This window comes from Macaca fascicularis, chromosome 14 (genome assembly GCF_037993035.2).
Source record: "Macaca fascicularis isolate 582-1 chromosome 14, T2T-MFA8v1.1".
Classification (NCBI taxonomy): Eukaryota; Metazoa; Chordata; class Mammalia; order Primates; family Cercopithecidae; genus Macaca; species Macaca fascicularis.
Window position 1 is genome coordinate 74,548,020 of NC_088388.1, and position 22,934 is coordinate 74,570,953.

The window sequence follows — 22,934 nt, forward strand, 5'->3', positions numbered from 1 at the left end:
TGGAAAATACTAACAGCTTGCGCACAGGACAGGGCAGAAGAGAAGGCTTCGACGGGAGGTGGTCTGGGAGGCGGCTGGGGAGAGGGTGTGGCCTGGGACTGGAGGCAGGCTGCACGATAGGCCTGCGTTGGGGATCGTCTGCGCGGCGACTCCCCCGCGCTAGCAGCGGCCGCGTCTCACCTGTAGGAGCTGCTCACTGCACTCGCCACCTCCTCGCGGATTTGCCGGTTGAGGGCGTCCGCCGCGGCGCGCCCCCTGCCAACCTCGGGGCCGGTGGCCTGGACCTGGGTCTGGGCCGCGGGCAGCGGCGTCTGCTCGTGCCCCAGGCCCTCGGCGCGGCGCACCATCCAGGCAGGCCCGGCCTTCCTGCGCGTGTCGCGCTCGTCCGCTCCGGACGCCTTTCCGGCCGCCAGGCCGCCAGCTCCGCCGGGGGCCGCCTCCTGCTCCCGGGCCTCAGCGGCGGCCTGCACTGGCCAGCGCTCCTGGCTCTGCGGCCGGCGCTTGGGCGCCCCGAGGATGGGCGCCGACGCCTGGGAGGCCGCGGGGATCTGCACTGGCTTGGGGATCCACGGGTGGTCTCCGCGGCGCGGCAGTGGCCAGGCGCGGAAGTCCTTCTGGTACTGGGTCTCGCGCTCGAAGGGCGCGTCGGAGGGCTGGTACTCGCTGCGCGGCCGGCAGCTGGGCTCGGGCCGCTGCACCTTCCAGGCGCGGTAGTCCTGCCGCATCACCGAGTCCGCGGTGCCGGAGGTGGAGCCGGAGCCCAAGCCCGGGCCCGGCCCGCCCCGGCCGGGGCCAGCCGCCGGCTCACGCTCACCGCTAGGCCCAGGCGCTGGCCCCGTTGCCCGGGCAACTGCATCCAACTCGCCCTGGGCTGGCTGCGTCTCTATGGCAACCGCGCGCGCTGAGGGGGGCGCGAGCGCAGGCTGCGCCTGCTGCTGCTGCGGCGGCGGTGGCTGCGGCGGGGCGCCCGGGTGCTCGGTGGCCTCCGAGTACTTGGTGAAAACCAGCGGCACCGCGATGTCCGCTTTGTCCAACTGGTTCCAGAAGCGGGCGATGCAGCAGGCCCTCGTGATGCACGGCCACGCCATGATGCTAGCTGAAAAGCCGGCCCCCTCTTTCTTCTTGAGGTTCTAAAGCAAGTCTCTAATCTTCCTTCAGCCTCCGATCCTGACCAGCCAATGTGGTTCCCACCGTTTTCTACCCCCGATCAGCCGGAGCTAGTTCGCCCTCCTCCCTCAGCGAGCACCCGGGGAGAGCTATCCTAAGAGAGTCTGTAGAGTCCCTCAATTACCGGTTGCAAACGCCTTTGGGAGCGCAGTCTGCTGCAGGCGCCGAAGGGCGAGAGGCACGGCGTTCCCGAGTCCCGGGCGAGGGTGTCTGGGACGCGCCCCTCCCTGCGGCTGCGGCGGCGCACAGACCTCGGTCGAGCGCGGCGACGTGAGGAGAGGTGGCTGCAGGCTTAAGCCATGGCGCAGAGGAGGGGCCGGGCGGTGTGGCCGCAGGATTCGCGGACCGGGCTCGAGTCTCCTTCCTGCCGGCGTCCTAGTGCAGCCGGCCACCTAGCAGGACTGGGAGGCCATCACCTCCAGCGAAGACCGAGCAGTGCTGCCTCCGCCGCTGCCCGCTTGGATGCCGCAGCCGCCGCCGCCACTGCCTTCTCTCCTGGGAAGCGACCCCACCCTTTTCTGCAGCTCTCGGTCTCTGCCGCTGCCCGTGAAAGATGCTGCAGCAGCTGCCGCCGCCGCCTCTGCCTCTGCTGCAGGAAAGCGGCCCCACCCTTTTACGCCGCTCAGCCGGGAGAAAAAAAATCCAGGAACGATGCTGACTGAAAAAGTGCTGGGAAAAAAAAAAAAAAAACACCTGCTGTCGTCAGCTCGCGCTGCTGGGAGCTTGCCCTCTCTCCCCACCTCCCTCCGCACTGGCAGCTCCTCCCTCCTCTGCTCCCGGGCAACAGCAGAATCTGGGGCCGTAGTGGGTTCAAGTCCCAAGCTCGTGAGGACTTTCTGTCCTTGGGCTTGTCGCTTCATCCCCAAGAGTCGGAGGCTCCTCTTTTGTAAAATAGGGCCAATCGTTGGTGGAGGGGGAGCTATTAAATTTTAAAACATGGAGGAAACTCCTAGTGAAATGTCTGTCGCTGAATAGATGCTTTGAAAAGGGGAGCTGCTGGTATTGGTCAAAACCGGCGGGCTGTGTTTGAGCCCAGTTTGGTTGCCTCCTGGTTCAAGCACTTGCCAGTCTTATGCACGGGCCTTGCTCAGATGTGTGGGAATGGGAGCACCAGGGCTGGTGGTGCCCTGGCTGTTCCCTTCCTAGGGAATCTTTGCGAAGGTATCTTTTAGACTCTCCCAAGAACCACCCAGTCCCTGTTCAGTTCAGGGGCCACACTGGGGCAGAGGTAGAGAAAAGAAAATTCTTGAAAGTGGCTTAATTGTGGAGGTTGGGGGTGGGTCGGAGCTGTGTCCTAGGAGAGGGCAGTGCCTGGCCTGCAGGGGCCTTCTGGCACGTTCTCACTCTTCGCGGTTGCTCTTCTTCTATCTTTAAAGCAGAAGAGATTTTGGAGTTGGAAACCTGGTTTGGCTCCGCTACTCTCTGTGTCACTTGGGCAAGTTAAGTCATCCCTGGGCTTCATTCTCCTCATCTGTAGAATGGAGGAAATACTTACTAGCTGCCTCAAAAATGGTTTAGTGGGCCGGGCGTCGTGGCTCACGCTGTAATCCCAGCACTTTGGGAGGCTGAGGCGGGTGGATCACCTGAGGTCGGGAATTCAAGACCCTGTCTGTACTAAAAATATAAAAATTACCTGGGCGTGGTGCTGTGTGCCTGTAATCCCAGCTACTCAGGAGGCTGAGGCAGGAGAATCGCTTGAACCTGGGAGGTGGAGGTTGCAGTGATCCGAGACAGTGCCATTGCACTCCAGCCTGGGTGACAAAAGCAAAACTCCATCTCAAAAAAAAAAAAAAAAAAAAAAAAAGAAAAGAAAAGTGGTTTTGTGAGGATAGTTAACGACCCAGGGCAGAAGCTTTGAGTCAAATCTAATCTGCAGGGATTCGTGGCTTTTGTAGCTCTTAACTCTATGGCAATGGGCAAATCACTACAATCTTCTGACCTTCAGTTTCATCTATGAATGGGGGTACCAATACTGAACTTGCAAGGTTGTTCTGAGAATTAAAATGAGATAATGCACTAAAAATGCTTACCACAACATCTGGCATATGGCAATGGCTCAATAAATGGTAGCTATTAGTATCCAAAAGGCTCACCCAGAAGACCCATAAGTGGAGCATCCTAAGAAACCACTTGGACACCTTCTCCAGAAGATCTCTTGTTCCTCCAAGTAACTTTTGTTCTGTCTTTGCTGTCTCTCAATTTATGTCTCCCGCACTCTTCCACTAGCTACATCCACTGGACTTCAGCTCTTTTCCCCTACAATATAGGCAGAGTTTTCAGCATCAGTTAAGCTGGGAGCGTTGGTGTTTCGGGGGGAGAAAGTCATGTATGTGTTTAGATTATAAATGGATTGCACAACACAGATTTTCTTTAACCCTAGAATCAAATAGGATGAGAAGACAGCTCTTATTAGTCAATTATCTGCTGAACTTCCTGCTACTTAGGTCTTTGCCTCTTGGTGATTTGATTTGAGTTCCGTAAATAAAATAATGCCTGGTGCTGTTTTCCAGTCGTTAGGAGATATATTTTTTAAAGAACATAATCTGGTGGTACATTTCCTCCCTTCACCCCTGCGGAACTCCCTGGGATTTGGCTGATGCATTTCCAATAATGATTTCCAAAGGTTTAGAAAAGGCTAAAAATTGGAGGGAGGATGTCTATTCTGAGAATCACTGATAGTTTATCCTTCTTTGATTTAGCAAGTCTAGTCTCCTGATTCCTACTTTGTGCCTTGAGGACTATAGGATACATATGGATTCTAGCTCTGGAGGAGCCCTCACTTGAAGGAATGTGTTATTGGAGAACTGAGAGACAGACATATAAGTAAATAATTATCAAAGAGTATGGTCAACCTAACAGAGGTTAACACTGGTGCTGAATGAATGACTAGTAAGAGATGAGTAGGAGTTCTCCCAGCATAAGAAGTGTAAGGAAAATTTTGTCATTTACATCACCCTCCACATTTATTTACTTGGATTTGAAAAACGCATTCAACCTCCCTGGACCATCCAGTGACCCTGTGGGATAGACAAGTCTAGCAGTCATCTATTATGTGGCTTATTTAGCATTCATTCTGGTGGTCACAGCACCTCATCATTTGACTTCTGAGGGCCGAGAGAGAGAGAGAGAGAGAGAGAGTATCACACATCAAAAACTTTAGGACTGTAAAGAGGGATGATTTTTGATATGGCATATTTAAAGAATCACAGATAAATACTAAGAACTACTTTCTTCTGATAAAGGTGAAAAACTTTGCATGGTAGCCAGCCTTTAAGAAGGCCCACAGTGACCCTAACTTCCCAATGTTCACAGCCTTGTGTAGTCCTCTGCCCTGAATCAAATAACTTAGAAATATGCATTTAAATTTCCTCCATGTCTTTTCATGTCTTGTTAGCTCATTTCTTTTTAGAGCTGGATAACATTTCATTATCTGGATGTATCACAGTTTATTTATCCATTCACCTACTGAAAGATATCTTGGTTGCTCTCAAGTTTTGGTAATTATGAATAAAGTCACTAGAAACATCCGTGTGTAGGTTTCTGTGGGGACATAAGCTTTCAACTCCTTTGGGTAAATACCAAGGAGTACAATTGCTAGATGACACAGTTAGATCATGCTTAGTTTAGTAACAAACTGCCCAATTGTCTTCCACAGTAGCTGTACCATTTTGTGCTCCTACCAGCAACAAATGAGAGTTCTCGTTGTCCCATGTCCTCTCAGGTATTTGGTTTTATCATCAGTGTTTTGGACTTTTCACATTCTAACAGGTATATAGTAGTATCTCATTGTTTTAATTGGTAAATCTCTAGTAATATACAATGTTAAGCATCTTTTCATACGCTTATTTGCCATCAGTACATCTCTTTGGTGAGATGTATGTTCCAGTGTTTTGTCTATTAAATTTATTTTTATTTTTATTTTTTTGGAGATGGGGTCTTGCTCTGTCACCCAGGTGGGAGTGCACGATCATAGTTCACTATAGACTCGAGTTTCTGGGTTCAAGTGATTGTCCCACCTCAGCCGTCCAAGTAGCTGGGACTACAGGTGTGAGCCACTATGCCTACTTTTGTTCATTTTTTATCTGGGTTGTTCATTTTCTTACTGTTGAGTTTTACTAGTTGTTTGTATATTTTGGATGATAGCTTGATACCCTTCATCCTAAGTCTTTTGCAAATATTTTCTCAGTCTGGTTTGTCTTTCCATTCTCTTCACAGTGTCTTTTGAAGAACACAAGTATTTAGTTTTAACAAAGTCCGATTCATAAATTCTTTCATAAAAGGGTCATGCCTTTGGTGTTGTAGCTAAAAAGTCATTACCATGGCTGTATGTGGTAGCTCATGCCTGTAATCCCAGCATTTTGGGAGGCTGAAACAGGAGGATCACTTGAGCCCAGGAGTTTGAGACTAGCCTGGGCAACATAGCAAGACCCCATCTCTCTAAAAAACACAATTTTTAAACTTTAGTAAATAGTTATCAGCAAATCCAAGACTATATGTTTTCTCCTATGTTATCTTCTGAGAGTTTCATACCTTTATATTCTACATTAAGGTCTATGAGCCATTTCAAGTTAATTTTTGTGAAGGGTGTAAGGTCTGGGTCAAGATTCATTTTTTTTTTGCGTCTAGATTTCAGTTTTCTAGTCTCATTTGTTGAAAAGACTACCTCTGCTCCATTGTATTGCCTTTGCTCCTTTCTCAAACATCAGTTGACTATACAGATGCTTCTTGACTCATGATGGAGTTAAACTCATTGTAAATTGAAAATATTGTATGTGAAAAATGCATTTCTTTAACTTATCAAACATCATAGCTTAGCCTAACTTACCTTAAACATGCTCAGAACACTTTCATTAGCCTATGGTTGGGCAAAATTTTTTTTTAAAAAAAGTCCATTTCATAGAATGAAGTCTTGAGTATCTCTTTTAATTTGTTGAATAGTGTATTGAAAGTGAAAAACTGAATGTTTGTACAGCAATCTCCCTTTATCTGTGCTTTTGCTTTCTGTGGTTTCTATACCCACAGTATAGTACGATAAGATGTTTTGAGAGAGGGGGAAAAAGAGAGAGAGAGACCATATTCATATAACTTTTATTATAGTATATTGTTACAATTGTTCTATTTTATTATTATTGTTGTTTATCTCTTACTGTGCCTAATTTATAAATTAAACTTTATTATAGACATATATGTATATGAAAAAGCAGAGTATATGTAGGGTTTTACTAGCCTTGGTTTCAGGTAACCACTGGAGGTCTTGGAATGTCTTCCCTGCAGATAAAGGGAGACTGCTATATACTACTAATGCGTGTCAGTTTTGCATCATCACAAAATTTAAAAATCATAGATTGAACCATCATTAGTCAGGGACCCTCTGTATGCATGTGGGTCTATTTCTGGACTCTCTATTCTATTCCATTTATCTGTTTCTCTCTTTTTTCACTAATATCACACTCTGTTGATCATTAAGCTTTATAATATGTCTTAAAGTCAAATACTATCAGTCCTCTTGTCATGGGATCCTTTGGGTGTGCTTCGCCAGCTGCAAACCTCTGCGACCAGAGGCGCCTTCTGCCTAAGTATTGCTCGCGCCACTGGGCTCATTCCACCCGCTTGGCCCTCTGAGCTCGAGCTACCGCCCGGATCCCACACCTGCCAAGGGCGAGCCAGGCGCAGAACAGCAAGGGGTGTGTGGCAAGTGAGCGTGGGGTCTGGTCACTGTGCACATCTGACTGTGGCTGGACCAGACGTATGGCATGCAACTTCTACGGTGGGCACCTGCATCTGGATGAAGGGAGCATGGTGGCACCTGGAAGCTTGGAACTGCAGAGCCCCAAAGAGGGTGTCACAGCATTGGCTTGGGAAGCCCCTACGTCTGGGTTCCCTGAAGGCTGCAGCTCTTCTCTTCTTCTCGTCACCCGCAACGTGGCAAGCTGGGGGGTGTGTTTCAGCCCTGTTTGTGTTACAGCTCTTTCAGTCCCGTCATTCAGCAAGTCCCAAGTTTTTGTCCTGCCTCGTCCAGGAAGAATGAGGCATGTGGACAACTGGAGGGTGAGCAAGGCAGAGAGGGGCTTCACTGAGCAACAGAACAGCTCTCAGGAGACCTGCAGTCGGTAGCTCCTCTCTTCAGGCAGGTCTTCCCAAGTGTCCAGCTTTCAGCAAAGAGACCAGCAATGGATAGCTCCTTTCCACAGGCAGGTCATCCTGACGAATGGAGGAGACCTGAAGTGGGCAGCTTATTCCCATAGCTGGTAGTCCTGAGGTCTGTCAGAGTCTGGCTAAGTCTGGGGATTTTTATAGGCTCAGAAGGGATGAAGTGCATACTGATTGGTCCATGGGCGGCCGGGAAAAAGCACCACAAGGTCTCACTCTGGGAGATGGATTCCTCCCGGAATTGGCAGCCCAGCTCCCAGGCTTCAGGCCATCCATGGCTTGAAGGTGGGCTTTCACTGGGGACCCACCGCTTTCTGCCCAGGAGCCTGTCTGCCTCCTGCTGCCATCAACATGCCCTCCAGGGTGCCCAGGCTATTCATGCGGAGGGGCACCTGCAGGCCCGCACTGAGCTTCCCTTAGCCCCCTGCCTCCCTCCCATGCTCACTGGCATCCAAAGTCTGGAGGGGGCCAAGGCAACAGGGGGCTGGCATGTCAGCGCTGTCCCAAGCGTGCACACACCTGGTCATGTTGCAATAGCACCTGAGCTCAGCCACAGCTTTGTTCCGCACTGAAGTAGGTGTGCTGGGAGACGGGAGAGGCCAGAAGGTGAGAGAAGGCACTTCCTTTTTGTTTTGTTTTGTTTGTTTTGTTTTGTTTTGAGACAGAGTCTCCCTCTGTCGCCCAGGCTGATGTGCAGTGGCGCAATCTCGGCTCACTGCAACCTCCCCCTCCAGGGTTCAAGTGATTCTCCTGCCTCAGCCTCCCAAGTAGCTGGGAATACAGGCCTGCGTCACCACGCCTGGCTAATTTTTTATTTTTGGTAAAGACAGGGTTTCGCCATGCTGTCCAGGCTGCTATCCAGTTCTTACAGCACTATTTGTTGAATAGGGAATCCTTTCCCCATTGCTTGTTTTGGTCAGCTTTGGCAAAGATGAGATGGTTGTAGATATGCAGTTTTATTTCTGAGTTATCTATTCTGTTCCATTGTTCTGTGTGCCTGTTTTTCTGCAAGTACCATGCTTTTTTGTTACTGTAACCTTGTCATATAGTTTGAAGTCAGGTAGTGTGATGCCTCCAGCTTTGTTCTTTTTGCTTAGGATTGTCTTGGCTGTATGAGCTCTTTTTTGGTTCCTTGTGGTTTTTTAAATAGATTTTTCTAATTCTGTGAAGAATGTAAATGGTAGTTTAATGGGAATGACATTGAATCTATAAATTGCTTTGGGCAGTATGGTCATTTTTGTGACATTGATTCTTCCTATTCATGAGCATGGAATGTTTTTCCATCTGTTTGTGTCCTCTCTGATTTCCTTGAGCAGTGGTTTGTAGTTCTTCTTGAAGAGGTTCTTCACTTTCCTTGTTAGCTGTATTCCTAGGTATTTTATTCTCTTTGTGGCAATTGTGAAAGGGAGTTCATTTATGATTTGGCTCTCTGCTTGTCTATTACTGGTGTATAGGAATGCTTGTGATTTCTACACATTGATTTTGTATCTTGAAGTGTTTTTTGTTTTTTTTGTTTTTTGTTTTTTTTTTTGGCTGAAGTTGGTTATCAGCTTAAGAAGCTTTTGGACTGAGTCCATGGGGTTTTCTAGATATAGGATCATGTCATCCGCAAACAAAGACAATTTGACTTCCTCTTTTCCTATTTGAATACCCTTTTTTCTTTCTCTTGCCTGATTGCCCTGGCCACAACTTCCAATATTATGTCGAATAAGAGTAGCGAGAGAGGACATCCTTGTCTTGTGCTGGTTTTCAAGGGGAATGCTTCCAGCTTTTGCTCATTCAGTATGATATTGGCTGTGGGTTTGTTATAAATGGCCCTTATCATTTTGAGGTATGTTCCTTTGATATCTAGTTTATTGAAACTTTTTAACATGAAGCAGTGTTGAATTTTTACTTAAGGTCTTTTTGGTGTCTATTGAGATAAGCTTGTAGTTTTTGTCTTTAGTTGTGTTTATGTGATAAATAACATTTATTGATTTGCATATGTTGAACCAACCTTGCTTCCAGGGACTTCATCATGATGGATAAGCTTTTTGATGTGCTGCTGGATTTGGTTTGCCAGTATTTTATTGAGGATTTTTGCATCAATGTTCACTGGGAATATTGGCCTGAAGTTTTCTTCTTCTTCTTCTTCTTCTTTTTTTTTTTTTGTATCAGGATGAAACTGACCTCATAAAATGAGTTAGGGAGGAGTCCCTCCATTTCAATTGTTTGAAATCGTTTCAGAGGAAATGGTACCAGTTCCCCTTTGTGCCTCTGGTAGAATTCAGCTGTAAATCCATCCGGTCCTGGGTTTTTTTGTTGGTAGGCTATATATTACAGCCTCAATTTCAGAGCTTTTTTTCAGTCTGTTCAGGGATTCAACTTCTTCCTGGTTCAGTCTTGGGAGGGTGTATGTGTCCAGGAATTTATCCATTTTTTTCTAGATTTTCCAGCTTATTTGCATAGAGGTGTTTATAGTATTCTCTGATGGTTGTTTGTATTTCTGGGGAGTCAGTGGTGTTATCCCCCTTATCATTTCTGATTGTGTTTATTTGAATCTTCTCTCTTTTCTTCTTTATTAGTCTAGCTAGCACTGTATCTATTTTATTAATTTTTTTTTTTTCAAAAAAACAGCTCCTGGATTTGTTGATTTTTTGAACTTTTCATGTCTCTATCTTCTCCAGTTCCTCTCTGAGCTTTGTTATTTCTTGTCTTCTGCTAGCTCTGGGGTTTGTCTGCCATGGTTTTCTAGTTATTTAGTTATGATGTTAGGGTGTCAATTTGAGATCTTTCTGACTTTCTGATATGGGCATTTAGTGCTGTAAATTTTCCTCTTAACACTGCTTTAGCTGCATCCCAGAGATTCTGGAACATTGTCTCTTTGTTCTCTTTAGTTTCAAAGAACTTCTTGATTTCTGCCTTAATTTCATTATTTGCCCAGAAGTCATCCAGGAGCAGGTTGTTCAATTTCCATGTAGTTGTGTGGTTTTGAGTGGATTTCTTAATCTTGAGTTGTAATTTGATTGCACTGTGATCTGAGAGACTGTTTGTTATGATTTCAGTTTTTCTGCATCTGTTGAGGAGTGTTTTACTTCTAATTATGTGATCGATTTTAGAGTAAGTGCCATGTGGCACTGAGAAAAATGTATATTCTGTTGTTTTGGGGTGAAGAGTTGTGTGGATTCTATCAGGTCCACTTGGTCCAGAGCTGAGTTTAAGTCCTGAATATCTTTGTTAATTTTCTGTCTCGATGATCTGTCTAATACTGACAGTGGGGTATTAATGTTTCCCACTATTATTGTGTCAGGGCCTAAGTCTCTTTGTAGGTCTTTAAGAACTTGTTTCATGAATCTGGGTGCTCCTGTATTGGGTGCATATATATTTAGGATAGTTAGCTCTTATTGAATTGAACCCTTTACCATTATGTAATGTCCTTGTCTTTTTTTAACTTTGTTGGCTTGAAATCTATTTTGTCAAAAACTAGGATTGCAACCCCTGCATTTTTCTGCTTTCCATTTGCTTGGTAAATTTTTCTCCATCCCTTTATTTTGAGCTTATGTGTGTCTCTGTACTTGAGATGTGTCTCTTGAACACAGCACACTGATGGTCTTGTCTTTTTATCCAGCTTGCCATTCTGTGTCTTTTAATTGCGGCATTTAGCCTATTTACATTTAATGTTAATATTGTTATGTGTGAATTTGATCCTGTCATCATGATGCTGCTTGGTTTATTTTGCAAACTTGTTAACGTAGTTGCTTCATAGTGTTGTTGGTCTGAGTACTTCAGTGTGTTTTTGTAGTGGCTGGTAATGGTTTTTCCTTTCCCTGTTTAGTGGTTAGTGCTTCCTTCAGGAGCTCTTGCAAGGCAGCCCTGGTGACGAAATCTCTCAGCATTTGCTTGTCTGAAAAGGATTTTATTTCTCCTTTGCTTATGAAGCTTAGTTTGGCTGGATATGAAATTCTATGTTGGAAATTCTTTTCTTTAAGAATGTTGAATACTGGCCCCCAATCTCTTCTGGCTTGTAGGGTTTCCACTGAGAGGTCCACCGTTAGTCTAATGGGCTTCCCTTGGTAGGTGACCTGGCCTTTCTCTTTGGCTGCCCTTAACATTTTTGCTTCATTTTGACCTTGGAGAATCTGATGATTATGTGTCTTGGGGTTGATCTTCTCATAGAGTATCTACCTGGGACTCTCTGGATTTCCTAAATTTGAATGTTGGCCTGTCTTGCTAGGTTGGGGAAGTTCTCCTGGATGATTTCCTGAAGGGTGTTTTCCAACTTGGTTCCATTCTCCCCATCTCTTTCAGGTACTCCAATCAGCTGTAGGTTTGGTCTTTATACATAGTCTCATAGTTCTTGGAGGTTTTGTTCATTTCTCAATCTTTTTTCTCTAATCTTGTCTGCCTGCCTCATTTCAGCAAGATAGTCTTCAAGCTCTGATATTCTTTCTTCCATTTGATTGATTTGGCTGTTGATACTTGTGTTTGCATCATGAAGTTCTCATGCTGTATTTTTAAGCTCCATCAGGTCATTTATGTCCCTTTCTAAACTGGTTATTCTAGTTAACAGCTCCTGTACAGTTTTGTCATGGTTCTTAGCTTCTTTGCATTGGGTTAGAACATAATCCTTTAGCTCAGTGAAGTTCATTATTACCCACTTTCTGAAGCCTACTTCTGTCAGTTAATCCATTCAGCTTCAGCCCAGTTCTGTGCCCTTGATGGAAAGGTTTTGCAATCATTTGGAGGAAAAGAGGCATTCTGGCTTTTGGAATTTTCAGCATTTTTCATTGGTTTTTCCTCATCTTTGTGAATTTGTCTGCCTTTTCTCTTTGAGGCTGTTTACCTTTGGATGGGGTTTTTTTAGGGCCTTTTTTGTTGAATGTTGGTGTTGTTGCTTTTTATTTATTTTTTCTTCTAACAGTCAGGCCTCTCTTCTTCAGGTCTGCAGCAGTTTGCTGGGGGTTCACTCCAGACCCTGTTTGCCTTGGTATCCCCAGTGGAGGCTGCAGAACAGCAAAGATTGCTGCCTGCTCCCTCCTCCAGAAGTTTGTCCCAGAGAGGTACTGACCTGATGCCAGTCAGAACTCTACTGTATGAGGTGTCTGGCCACCCCTGTTGGGAGGTCTCACCCTGTCAGGAGGCATGGGATCAGGGTCCCGCTTAAGGAAGCAGTCTGGCTGCACCTTAGCAGAACTCGTGCACTGTGCTGGGGGAATCCCCATCATCTGGATTGCCTGGACTCTTCAGAGCCAGCAGGCAGGAAAGATTAAGTCCACTGAACCTAAGACCATGGCCGCCCCTCCTCCCAGATGCTCTGTCCCAGGGAGATGAGAGTTCTGTCTGTATGCCCCTGGCTAGAGTTGCTGGAATCTTGCAGGGAGACCCTGGCCAGTTAGGAGGGATGGATCTGGGTCCCACCTAAAGAAGCAATCTGGCCACGATCTGCCACAGCTGCTGTGCTGCACTGTGGAGAATACTGCTCATCCAAACTGCCCAACCTCCCTAGCAATGGCCAGGGAAAATCACTGACTAGAGCTGCAGTAATGGTGATCACCCCTACCCCTGGGAACTTGGTCATCTTAGGCAGACTCCAGGTTGTTGTGCTGGCCTGCGAGGATTCCAAGTCAGTAGGTCTTAGCTTGTGAGGTTCCGTGGGAGTGGGACCTGCTGAGTGAGACTGCTTGCCTCCCTGGCTTCAGCCCCCTTTCCATGGGATTGGATGGTTCTCCTGCCACCCTGGAGTTCCGGGAGCCACCAGAGTATGTAAAAATCCTGCAGCTCAGTGCCTGCCCCAGTGGCTGCTAACCAGTGCCCCTGTCGTGGGTATGCCCAGTTTTGTGCTTGGGACCCAAGGCCTTGGTGGTGTTGGCACACAAAGGAATCTTCTGATCCACAGATTGCAAAAATCCCTGGGAAAAGTGTAGAATCCCAGGCAGGTAGCACAGTCCCTCACCACCTCCCTTGGCTGGGGGAGGGTGGTCCCTTTGCTCCTGGATGAATTGTCGCCCCACCCTGCTGTTCCTCCCTCTCTGTGGGTCACGCCCACCATCTATCCAGTCCCAATGAGAACATCTGTGTCCCTTAGTTGACAGAAATCACTTGTCTTTTGCATTTGTCTTGGTAGGAGAAACAGACCAGAGTTGTTTCTACTTGGCCATCTTGGCCCCTCCCCCCTTTTAAATTTTGATGCCCAGTTGTTCCAGATTTTCCAGTGAGAGACCCTTGGTGACAGTTTTGTAGCTCACTTAAATAAAATGACACAGATACATTTTAGGTTCCATACAGAGCATACTCCGTCTTCCTTCCTTCCTTCCCACCATATGGAAGATGACATGGATGCATGTTTTTGTTTTTTTACACACATGTGTACCTATAATAATCTGTATTCTTTGTGTATTTAACATTGTATTTTTCCTGAATAGTATCATGCTTTGTGAAACTCTTACAATGTGCCTTTTTCACTCATCAATAGGAATGTGAGATTTATCCATACTGATACATCTAAATCTGGTTAGGCCATTTGAACTGCTCTCTGGTAGTCTGTTGTATGATAAACCACTTAAATACATCCCCCCCAACACACACCCACCCACATACACACATATATATCTGCTGAGGAACAGTTAGGTTGTTCCTACTTTTTAGCTATTACAAACAATACAACATATTTTTTCTTATATATGTCTCCATTGCCCATGTGAAAACAATTCCCTAGGGTTGATAATCCAGAAGTAGAGTTTTTGAGTCATAGGGTATATGCTTCTTTGAATATACAAGGAACAAATTCTTTCCAAAATGGTTGTACCAATTTATACTCCCACCTGCAGTATGTGGGAGTTTCTATTTCTCAATCTCCTCACCAATATCCGTTATAACCAGACTTTAAAACTTTTGCCATTCAGAAGGGTGTGAAATGTTGTATCATGGGTGTTTAAATTTGAATACCAGTAAGGTTGAACATCTTTTTATGTGTTTATTGCCTATTGGAGTGTCTGTTTTGCTGCTCATGTTTTGTTCTGTTTTGCCTTGACCCACTTTTCTATCAGGTTGTTTTACTTTGAAAAATTATTTTATACAAGTTTCTAATGTAGCCTGCATATTAATCACCCATGGTTTATGTGCATTGCAAATATCATCTCCCAGGCTGTGGCTTATCTTTCAACCTTGTTTATAGTATCTTTTGACATACAGAGCTTTCAAATTTTAACGTAGTCAAACTTATCAATCTATTACTTTGTGAGCTGCACTTTCTGCCTGTTTAAGAAAAATTCCCTGCTCTGATGTCATGAAGATATTACCTTATATTATATTTTTTAAGTTTTTTGTCTTTAGATTTGTAGTCTATGTTTTGTGTGTAATGTGAGGTAGTATAGCAGACTACTCTTCTTCCTTACTTAGAGCACCCCAGGTTATTCCTGTTCAGGTCAGCAGTGTACTTCTCTTTCTGGACTTCCTTGTAGTCAGAAAAGGTTATGTGACATGGTTCTGCCCATTGAAGCATAAGAGAAGATGACTGCTAGGGATTTCTGTGAAAATATGGCTTTCTTGATATGAGTGCATTTCCATCTACCTTCCTCCGTCCTTCTACTCCTTCTTTTCTGAAAAATGGACATAGGCTAGAGATGAATCACCCTTTTGCCACCATGAAGTCACAAGCTTTGACACAGGAATAACACAAGGTGGTTACAGGAGAATAGAAAATTCCAGGCAGCAGTTTCATATGACTAGCAAAAGAAAAATTGAAATAGCTGCAGAAGCTAGAGACTGATAGGACTCTGAAAACCAAAGTTTTGGACCAAGCTGGCTAAGACCAACTGGACATAACGCGGTGCTGGATTTGACCTAGGTTTCATCTAGGACCTCATTATGCCGTCATTAACATACACATCACACTCCCACCCGCGCCATGACAGTTTCAGGAACACCCATATTTGGTGTAAAAATGGGTGGCACCACAATTCTGATAAATCTTCACCTTTTTCCAGGAATTTTCATGTATATTCCACCCCCTGGTTAAAGAAACCCCATAAAGGTAGAAACCCCAAACCCCACTGTATGACTCTCTTGAGTACACCCGCACTCCCCTTTCTTGAGTATGTACTGTTTGCTTTGCAATAAATCTCTGTACTTTCACTATTTTCCTGCTTGTCCTTGAATTCATTCTCTCGACGGTGTCAAGAACATGGACACTGGCTGGGGCCACAGTCCCACAGGTGTTTGGGGACCTCTCCCCACCCACCGGGATGAACTTGAAGACAGAAACTGCAATCTAAAGGTTGTAAATGGACAGGCAGAAGGAATATGAAACATTAATGGAATTCTGCCTCTGGGTTCTTTTAATCCGCATAGTTTTCTTCTTTTGTTCATTTTTGGGTTTCTTTTTATGAGAGAAAATTAATCCATGTTTCATTAGGCCACTTTCCTGTGGCTTGTAGCTGAATGTAAATCCCAGGGATAAAGATAAGAATCTATTTTTTTCATATCTCTTTAAGCAGGTTATTTGAATAGTTTCCCCTTTCCTCACTGATTAATAATGCTTCCTCCAGTATATAACAAGTTTTTGTATGTATGTGGGTCTGTTTCTAAACTCTATATCCTGTTTTATTGGTCTATTTATTTACCCTGTGCTTAAATTATACTCAAGAGTTATTCTAGTTCTTAATACTTGGTAGGCAAATCTCTCTTCCTTCTTCTCTTCTTCTCCCTTTTCTTTCTTCCTTTTTTTTTCTTTTCTGACACAGAGTCTCTCTCTGTTACCCAGGCTGGAGTGCCTGATCTCGGCTCACTGCAACCTCCCCGTCCCGGGTTCAAGTGATTCTCCTGTCTCAGCCTCCCTAGTAGCTGTGATTACAGGTGTGCACCACCATGCCCGGTTAATTTTTATATTTTTGTAGAGGCAGGGTTTCATCATGTTGGCCAGGCTGGTCTTGAACTCCTGACCTCTTGTGATCCGCCCCTCTCTGCCTCCCAAAGTGCTGGGATTATAGGTATGAGCCACCATGCCTGGCCTCCTTTTTCTTTTAAGTTGTCATTCATTTTTTCACAATTTTTTTTTTGAGCTCCTACTATGTACCAGGCACTGTTCCATACTCTGGGATCTAAAATTTATGCACTGTTCCATGCTCTGGGATGTAAAATATTTCTCTCATAGTGCTTATATTGCATTGGAAGCCTTGTCCTTAAGACTTCCCTGTTAATTTTAGAATCAGCTTGAAAAACTCTTTGAAAACTTTTATGAAAAAAGTTTTATGGAATTGCATGGAACTTATTGAATAAAGAAGAATTTTCATTTTATGATTTTTGAGACATTCCACTCATAAAGATGGAAAAGTTCTCTGTTCTAAAGTGATTTTTGTTGTAATTGGAAATGGCATATCTTTTTAACATTTTATTTTTAATAATTTTAGACTTGCAGGTTGCAAAAATAGCACAGAGAAGTCCTGGTACCCATCATCCAGGCTTTCCCAATGGTAACATCTTAATTACAGTACATTATCAAGACAAGGAAAGGACCACACAATTAACTAGGCTACAGACCTTAATTGGAGTCCACCAGTTTTTGCATGACTCATGTTTTGGGTACATTTTTGCATGCAGTTCTATGACTTTTTTTTTTTTTTTTTTTTTTTGAGACAGAGTCTCGCTCTGTTGCCCAGGCTAGAGAGCAGTGGTGTGATCTCAGCTCTGCAACCTCTGCCTCCCAGGTTCAAGCGATTCTTCTGCCTCAGCCTCCCGAGTACCTGGGATTACAGGCACGCCCGGCTAATTTTTGTATTTTTAGTAGAGATGGGGTTTTCTCCACGTTGGTCAGTCTGGTCTCGAACTCCTGACCTCATGATCCGCCCGCCTCAGCCTCCCAAAGAGCTGGGATTACAGGCGTGAGCCACCGCGCCTGGCCAGTTCTATGACATTTTATTCCATCTATATTTATATCGCTACCACCACAATCAAGATACACAACTGTTCATCACTACAAAGGAATTCCTTCCTGCTACCACTTCATAGTCGCACCTTCTACTGATTACTCCGATTTCCCCTGGTAACAACTGATCTATTCTCTATCTCTAAAATTTCACGTTTGAGAATGTTGCATAGGTGGAATTATATAGCATGCAACCTTTTAAGGTTGGATTTTTCATTCAGTATAATGTCTTAAGATCCATCCAAGTTTTTGCATATATCCAGTTTGTTCCTTTTTGTTGTATGTAGTATTCCGTTGTCTGTATAGACCATGTTTTGTTTAAATATTTACCCATGGAAGGACATTTGGGTTGTTTCCATTTGGGGATATTAAGGCATTATACATCTACAAACATTTATGTGCAAGCTTTTTTTTTTTTTTTTTTTTTTTTTTTTGTGAACGCATTTTCAATTCTCTAGGATAAATACTTGGGAGTATGATTTCCAGATTATAAGGTAAGTGTCTGTTTAACTTTTTAAGAAACTGCCAAACTGATTTCCAGACTGGCTGTAGTATTTCACATTCCCACTAGCAATGGATGAGATATCCAGTTTATCTACATTCTTATCAGCTTTTGACACTGTCAGTACTTTTTATTTTAGCCATTGTAACAGGTGTGCAGTGGCATTATATCACGGTTTATTTTATTTTTATAATTTCAACTTTTATTTCAGATTCAGAGGGTACATGTGCAGGTTTGTTACATGGGTATATTATGTTACGCTGAGGTTTGGAGTATGAATGATCCCGTCATTCAGGTAGTGAGCATAGTACCAACAGGTAGTATTTTAGCCCTTGTTCCCCTGTCTCTCCCCACTCTAGTAGTTCCCAGTGCCTGTCGTTCCTATCTTTATGTCCATATGTACCCAATGTTTAGCTCCCACTAATAAGTGAGAACATCTGGTATTTGGTTTTCTGTTCCTGTGTTAATTTGCTTAGGATAATAGTTTATAGTTTGAGGTCTTAGATTTACTCCATCTTTAATCCATCTTGAGTTAATTTTTATATATGGTGAATGGTAGGGGTCTAGTTTCATTTTTCTGCATATGACTAACCATCTCTCTATCCCTCCAGTTAAGTGTTTAAGTTCCTTATAGAGCATACGTCTTGCTGCTGCAAAATACATTATTTCATTCTTTTTTTTTTTTTTTTTTTTTGAGACGGAGCTTACTCTGTTGCCCAAGCTGGAGTGCAGTGGCACAATCTCAGCTCACTGCAGCCTTGACCTCCCAGGCTCAAGTGATCCTCCTACCTCAGCCTCCCAGCTAGCTGGGACCACAGGCATGCACCACCATGCCTGGCTAATTTTTGTATTTTTTGTAGAGACAGCAGTCTGCCTATGTTGTCTAGGCTGGTCTGGAACTCCTGGCCTCAAACAATCCTTCTGCCTCAGCCTCCCAAAGCGCATGAACCACCACACCTAGCTTGATTTTGTTCTTTTTTATGGCTGCATAGTGTTCCATGATGTATATGTACCACATTTTCTCTATCCAGTACACCACTGATGGACACTTAGGTTGATTCTGTGTCTTTGCTGTTGTGAATAGTGCTGCAATGAACATGTGCATGCATGTGTCTTTTTTGTAGAATGATTTCGTTTCATTTAGAGATATATACAGTAGTGGGATTACTGGGTCAAATGGTAGTTCCATTTTTAGTTCTTCGAGAAATCTCCAAACTACTTTCCACAGTAGCTGAACTAATTTACATTCCCACCTGCAGTATATAAGCATTCTTGTTTCTCCACAGCCTAGCCAGCATCTGTTATTTTTTTGTCTTTTTAATAGTAGCCACTCTGACTGGTCTGAGATGGTATCTCATTGTGGTTTTGCCATGTGTTTCTCTGATGATTAGTGATGTTGAGCATTTTTTCATATATTTGTTGTATATCTTCTTTTGAGAAGTGTCTGTTCATGTCCTTTGCCCACATTTTGAAGGGGTTATTTGTTTTTTGCTTGTTGAGTTGTTTAATTTCCTTATAGATTCTGTATATTAGACCTTTATCAGGTGCATAGTTTGCAAATATTTTCTCCCATTCTGTGGGTTGTCTGTTTATGATGCTGATAATTTCTTTTGCTGTGTGAAGCTGTATAGTTTAATTAGGTCTCACTCATCAATTTTTTTTTTCAGTTGCTTTTGAGGACTTAGTCATAAATTCTTTGCCAAGGCCGATGTCCGAAATGGTATTTCCTAGGTTTTCTTCTAGTATTTTTATAGTTTGAGATCTTAGATTTACATCCTTAATCCATCTTGAATTAATTTTTGTACATGGTGAAAGGCAGGGGTCCGGTTTCATTCTTCTGCGTATGGCTAGCCAACTATCACAGGACCATTTATTGAATAGAGAGTCCTTTCTTCATTGCTTATTTTTGTCAACTTTGTCAAAGATCAGATGATCGTAGGTGTGCAGCTTTGTTTCTGAGTTCTCTATTCTGTTCCATTGGTCTATGTGTCTGTTTTTGTACCAGTACCATGCTGTTTTGGTGACTGTAGCCTTATACTATAGTTTGAAGTTGGGTAATATGGTATCTTCAGCTTTGTTCTTTTTGCTTAGGATTGCTTTGGCTATTTGGGCTCTTTTTTGGTTCCATATGAATTTTAGAAGAGTTTTTTCTAATTCTGGCGAAAGTGACGTTGGTAGTTTGTTAGAAACAGCATTGAATCTGCAGATTGCTTTGGGAAGTGCAGCCATTTTAAATGATGTTAATTCTTCCAATTCATGAGCATGGAGTATTTTCCATTGGTCTGTCATCTCTGATTTATTTCAGCAGTGTTTTTTAGTTCTTCCTGTAGAGATCTTTTACTTCCTTGGTTAGATGTATTTCCAAGTATTTTACTTTTGGTGTGATGATTGTATATAGGATTGCATTCTTGATTTGACTTTCAGCTTGAACGCTATTGGTGTATATAAATGCTACTGACTTTTGTACATTGATTTTGTATCCTGAAACTTTACTAAAGTCATTTATCAGGTCTTGGAGCCTCTTGGTAGAGTTTTTAGGGTTTTTTAGGTATAGAATCACATCATCAGTGAAGAGAGAATTTGATTTCTTCTTTTCCTGTTTGTATGCCCTTTATTTCCTTCTCTTGCCTAATTGTTCTGGCTAGGACTTCCAGTACTATGTTGAACAGCAGTGGTGAGAGTGGGCATGCTTGACTTGTTCTTGTTCTTTAGGGGGAGTGCTTCTAGCTTTTGCCTGTTCAGTATGATGTTGGCTGTGGGTTTATCATGGATGGCTCTTATTACCTTATTTTGAGATATGTTCCTTCAATGCCTAGTTTGTTGAGGGTTTTTATCATGAAGGAATGCTGGATTTTATTGAAAGCTTTTGCTGTCTATTGAGATGATCATATGGCTTTTGTTTTTAATTCTGTTTGTGTGGTGAATTACATTTATTGATTTGAGTATTTGAGCCAACCTTGCATCCCATGAATAAAGCCTACTTGATCATGATGAATTAACTTTTTTTTTTGTTTTTGAGATGGAGTTTTGCTCTTATTGCCCAGGCTGAAGTGCAATGGTGCAATCTCAGCTCACTGCAACTTCTGCCTCCTGGGCTCAAGTAGTTCTCCTGCCTCAACCTCCTGAGTAGCTGGGATTATAGGCACCCTCCACCATGCCTGACTAATTTTTGTATTTTCGGTGGAGATGGGGTTTCACCATGTTGGTCAGGCTGGTCTTGAACTCCTGACCTCAGGTAATCTGCCTGCCTTGGCCTCCCAAAGTGCTGGGATTATAGGCGTGAGCCACTGGGCCCGGCCTGAATTAACTTTTTGATGTGCTGCTGCATTTGGTTTGCTGGTATTTTGTTGAGGATGTTTGCATCTATGTTTATTAGGGATATTGGCCTGTAGTTCCTTTTTTCGTTGTGTTTTTGCCAAGTTTTTGTATCAGGGTGATGATGGCTTTGTAGAATTAGTTATGGAGGAGTCTCCCTCTTCCTTGATGTTTTGGAATAGTTTCAGTAGAATTAGTACCAGGTCTTTTCTGTTGGTCTGGTAGAATTCAGCTGTGAATCCACCTGAGTCAGGGCTTTTTTTGTTGTTGGTGGTGGTAGGTCTTTTTCAACTGATTCAATTTTAAGACTTGATATTGGTCTGTTCAGGGTTTCAGTTTCTTCCTGATTCAATCTTGTGAGGTTGTGTGTTTCTGGGAATTTATTCATCCCTCTAGATTTTCTAGTTTGCGTGCAGAGAGGTGTTCATAATAGTTTTGAGGATCTTTTGTATTTCTGTGGGATTGGTTGTAATGTGACCTTTGTTGTTTCTAATTGTGCTTATTGGATCGTCTCTCTTTTTTCCTTTGTTAGTCTAGCTAGTGGTCTATTGATCTTGCTTATCCTTTCACAATATTAAAACCATATTATGGCTTTAGTTTCTATTTCCCTAATGTCTAGTGATATTAATATATTTTCAGTGCTTCTTTTATTTTACTTTTTTGGGTTTTTAAAAAATTTATTATTTGATGGGGTCTTGCCATGTTGGCCAGCCTGGTCTTGAACTCCTGGTCTCAAGCAATCCTCCTGCCTTAGCCTCCAAAGCTCTGGAATTACAGGCGTTTGCCACCATGCCCAGCCTCAGCGCTTCTTTTACATATTTAAAAAATTACATTTATTGTTTTAATTGTAATTATAAACAACACGGTTATTAAAATTTTTGCATGTATTGATCTCCATTCAGCAACTATACTAAACTTCCTAGTTTTAATAGTCCATAGGTTATCTTGAATGTATTGTTCACATAATGACAATTTTGCCTCCTTTCTCATTTTTATACCTCTCATTTCTTTCTCTTATTCAATTGTTCCTCCTATACCTCTAGAATAATTTTTCTGACTTTAATGGAAGTGTTTCCAGTATCTCACCATTAAGCATAATGTTGACATAAAATTGGCATAAAATATTTAGAAACTATACATCTACTGTTATTTGACTAAGAAAGTGTTGTAAAAATCAAGGATTGATGAATTTATCAAATGCCTTTCAGTCTTTTTAGAGATGATCATGCTTTTTCCACTTAAATATTAAATCATTCTTGCCTTTTTGGTATAATATCAATTGGGTTGTGATGTGTTGTTCTTTCAATGTGCTTCAGAATTCTATTTACTACAATGTTAAAGATTTTTTGCATTAATTTCATAAATAAGTCTGCCCATTTCTTTTTGCTGCACCTTGTTAGAATGGCCAACAGTATCACAATGACTTTATATTTATTCATTTATTAGAGACAAAGTCTCGCTTTGTCACCCAAACTGGAGTGCAGTGGCACAATCATGGCTCACTGTAGCCTTGACCTCCTGGACTCAAGCCATCCTCCCACCTCAGCCTCCCAAGTAGCTGGGACTACTGGCATGTGCCACCACACCCAGCATTTTTTTTGACTTTTTGTAGAAACAGGGACTCATCATGTTCCCCAGGCTGGTCTCAAACTCTTTGCCTCAAGGGATCCCCCCACCTTGCCTTCCCAAAGTGTTGCGATTACAGGCGTGAGCCACCATGCCTAGCCATGATGACTTCATAAAAAGCATGTGGATGCTTACCTTCTCTGTGCTGTGTAACAGCGCAAATGGAATTGGAGTTATCTCTTTGCTACTGCCTTCACATAACTCACCTATGAATCATCTGCACCTGGGGCTTTTGGGGAGTAGCTTGTTGCCTACTTGCCAGAAGGATCATGT

At 43.3% G+C, this 22,934-nt stretch overlaps 2 protein-coding genes across 5 annotated transcripts in view; one reads left to right on the top strand and one right to left on the bottom strand.

Annotated features, from left to right (window-relative positions):
- MAP6 (microtubule associated protein 6) overlaps positions 1 to 1,755 on the bottom strand; it is an 81,527-nt gene extending 79,772 nt beyond the window's left edge. For all 3 annotated transcript variants that reach the window (XM_045371279.2, XM_065528734.1, XM_005579116.4), the window contains exon 1: positions 181 to 1,755. In XM_045371279.2, the coding sequence (XP_045227214.2) occupies positions 181 to 1,088 (908 nt within the window). In that variant the 5' untranslated portion in view covers positions 1,089 to 1,755. The remainder of the gene's footprint in view (positions 1 to 180) is intronic.
- The window catches only part of MOGAT2 (monoacylglycerol O-acyltransferase 2), a 60,865-nt gene that overhangs the window by 747 nt on the left and 37,184 nt on the right, over positions 1 to 22,934 (top strand). The gene's annotated exons all lie outside the window — the stretch shown is intronic.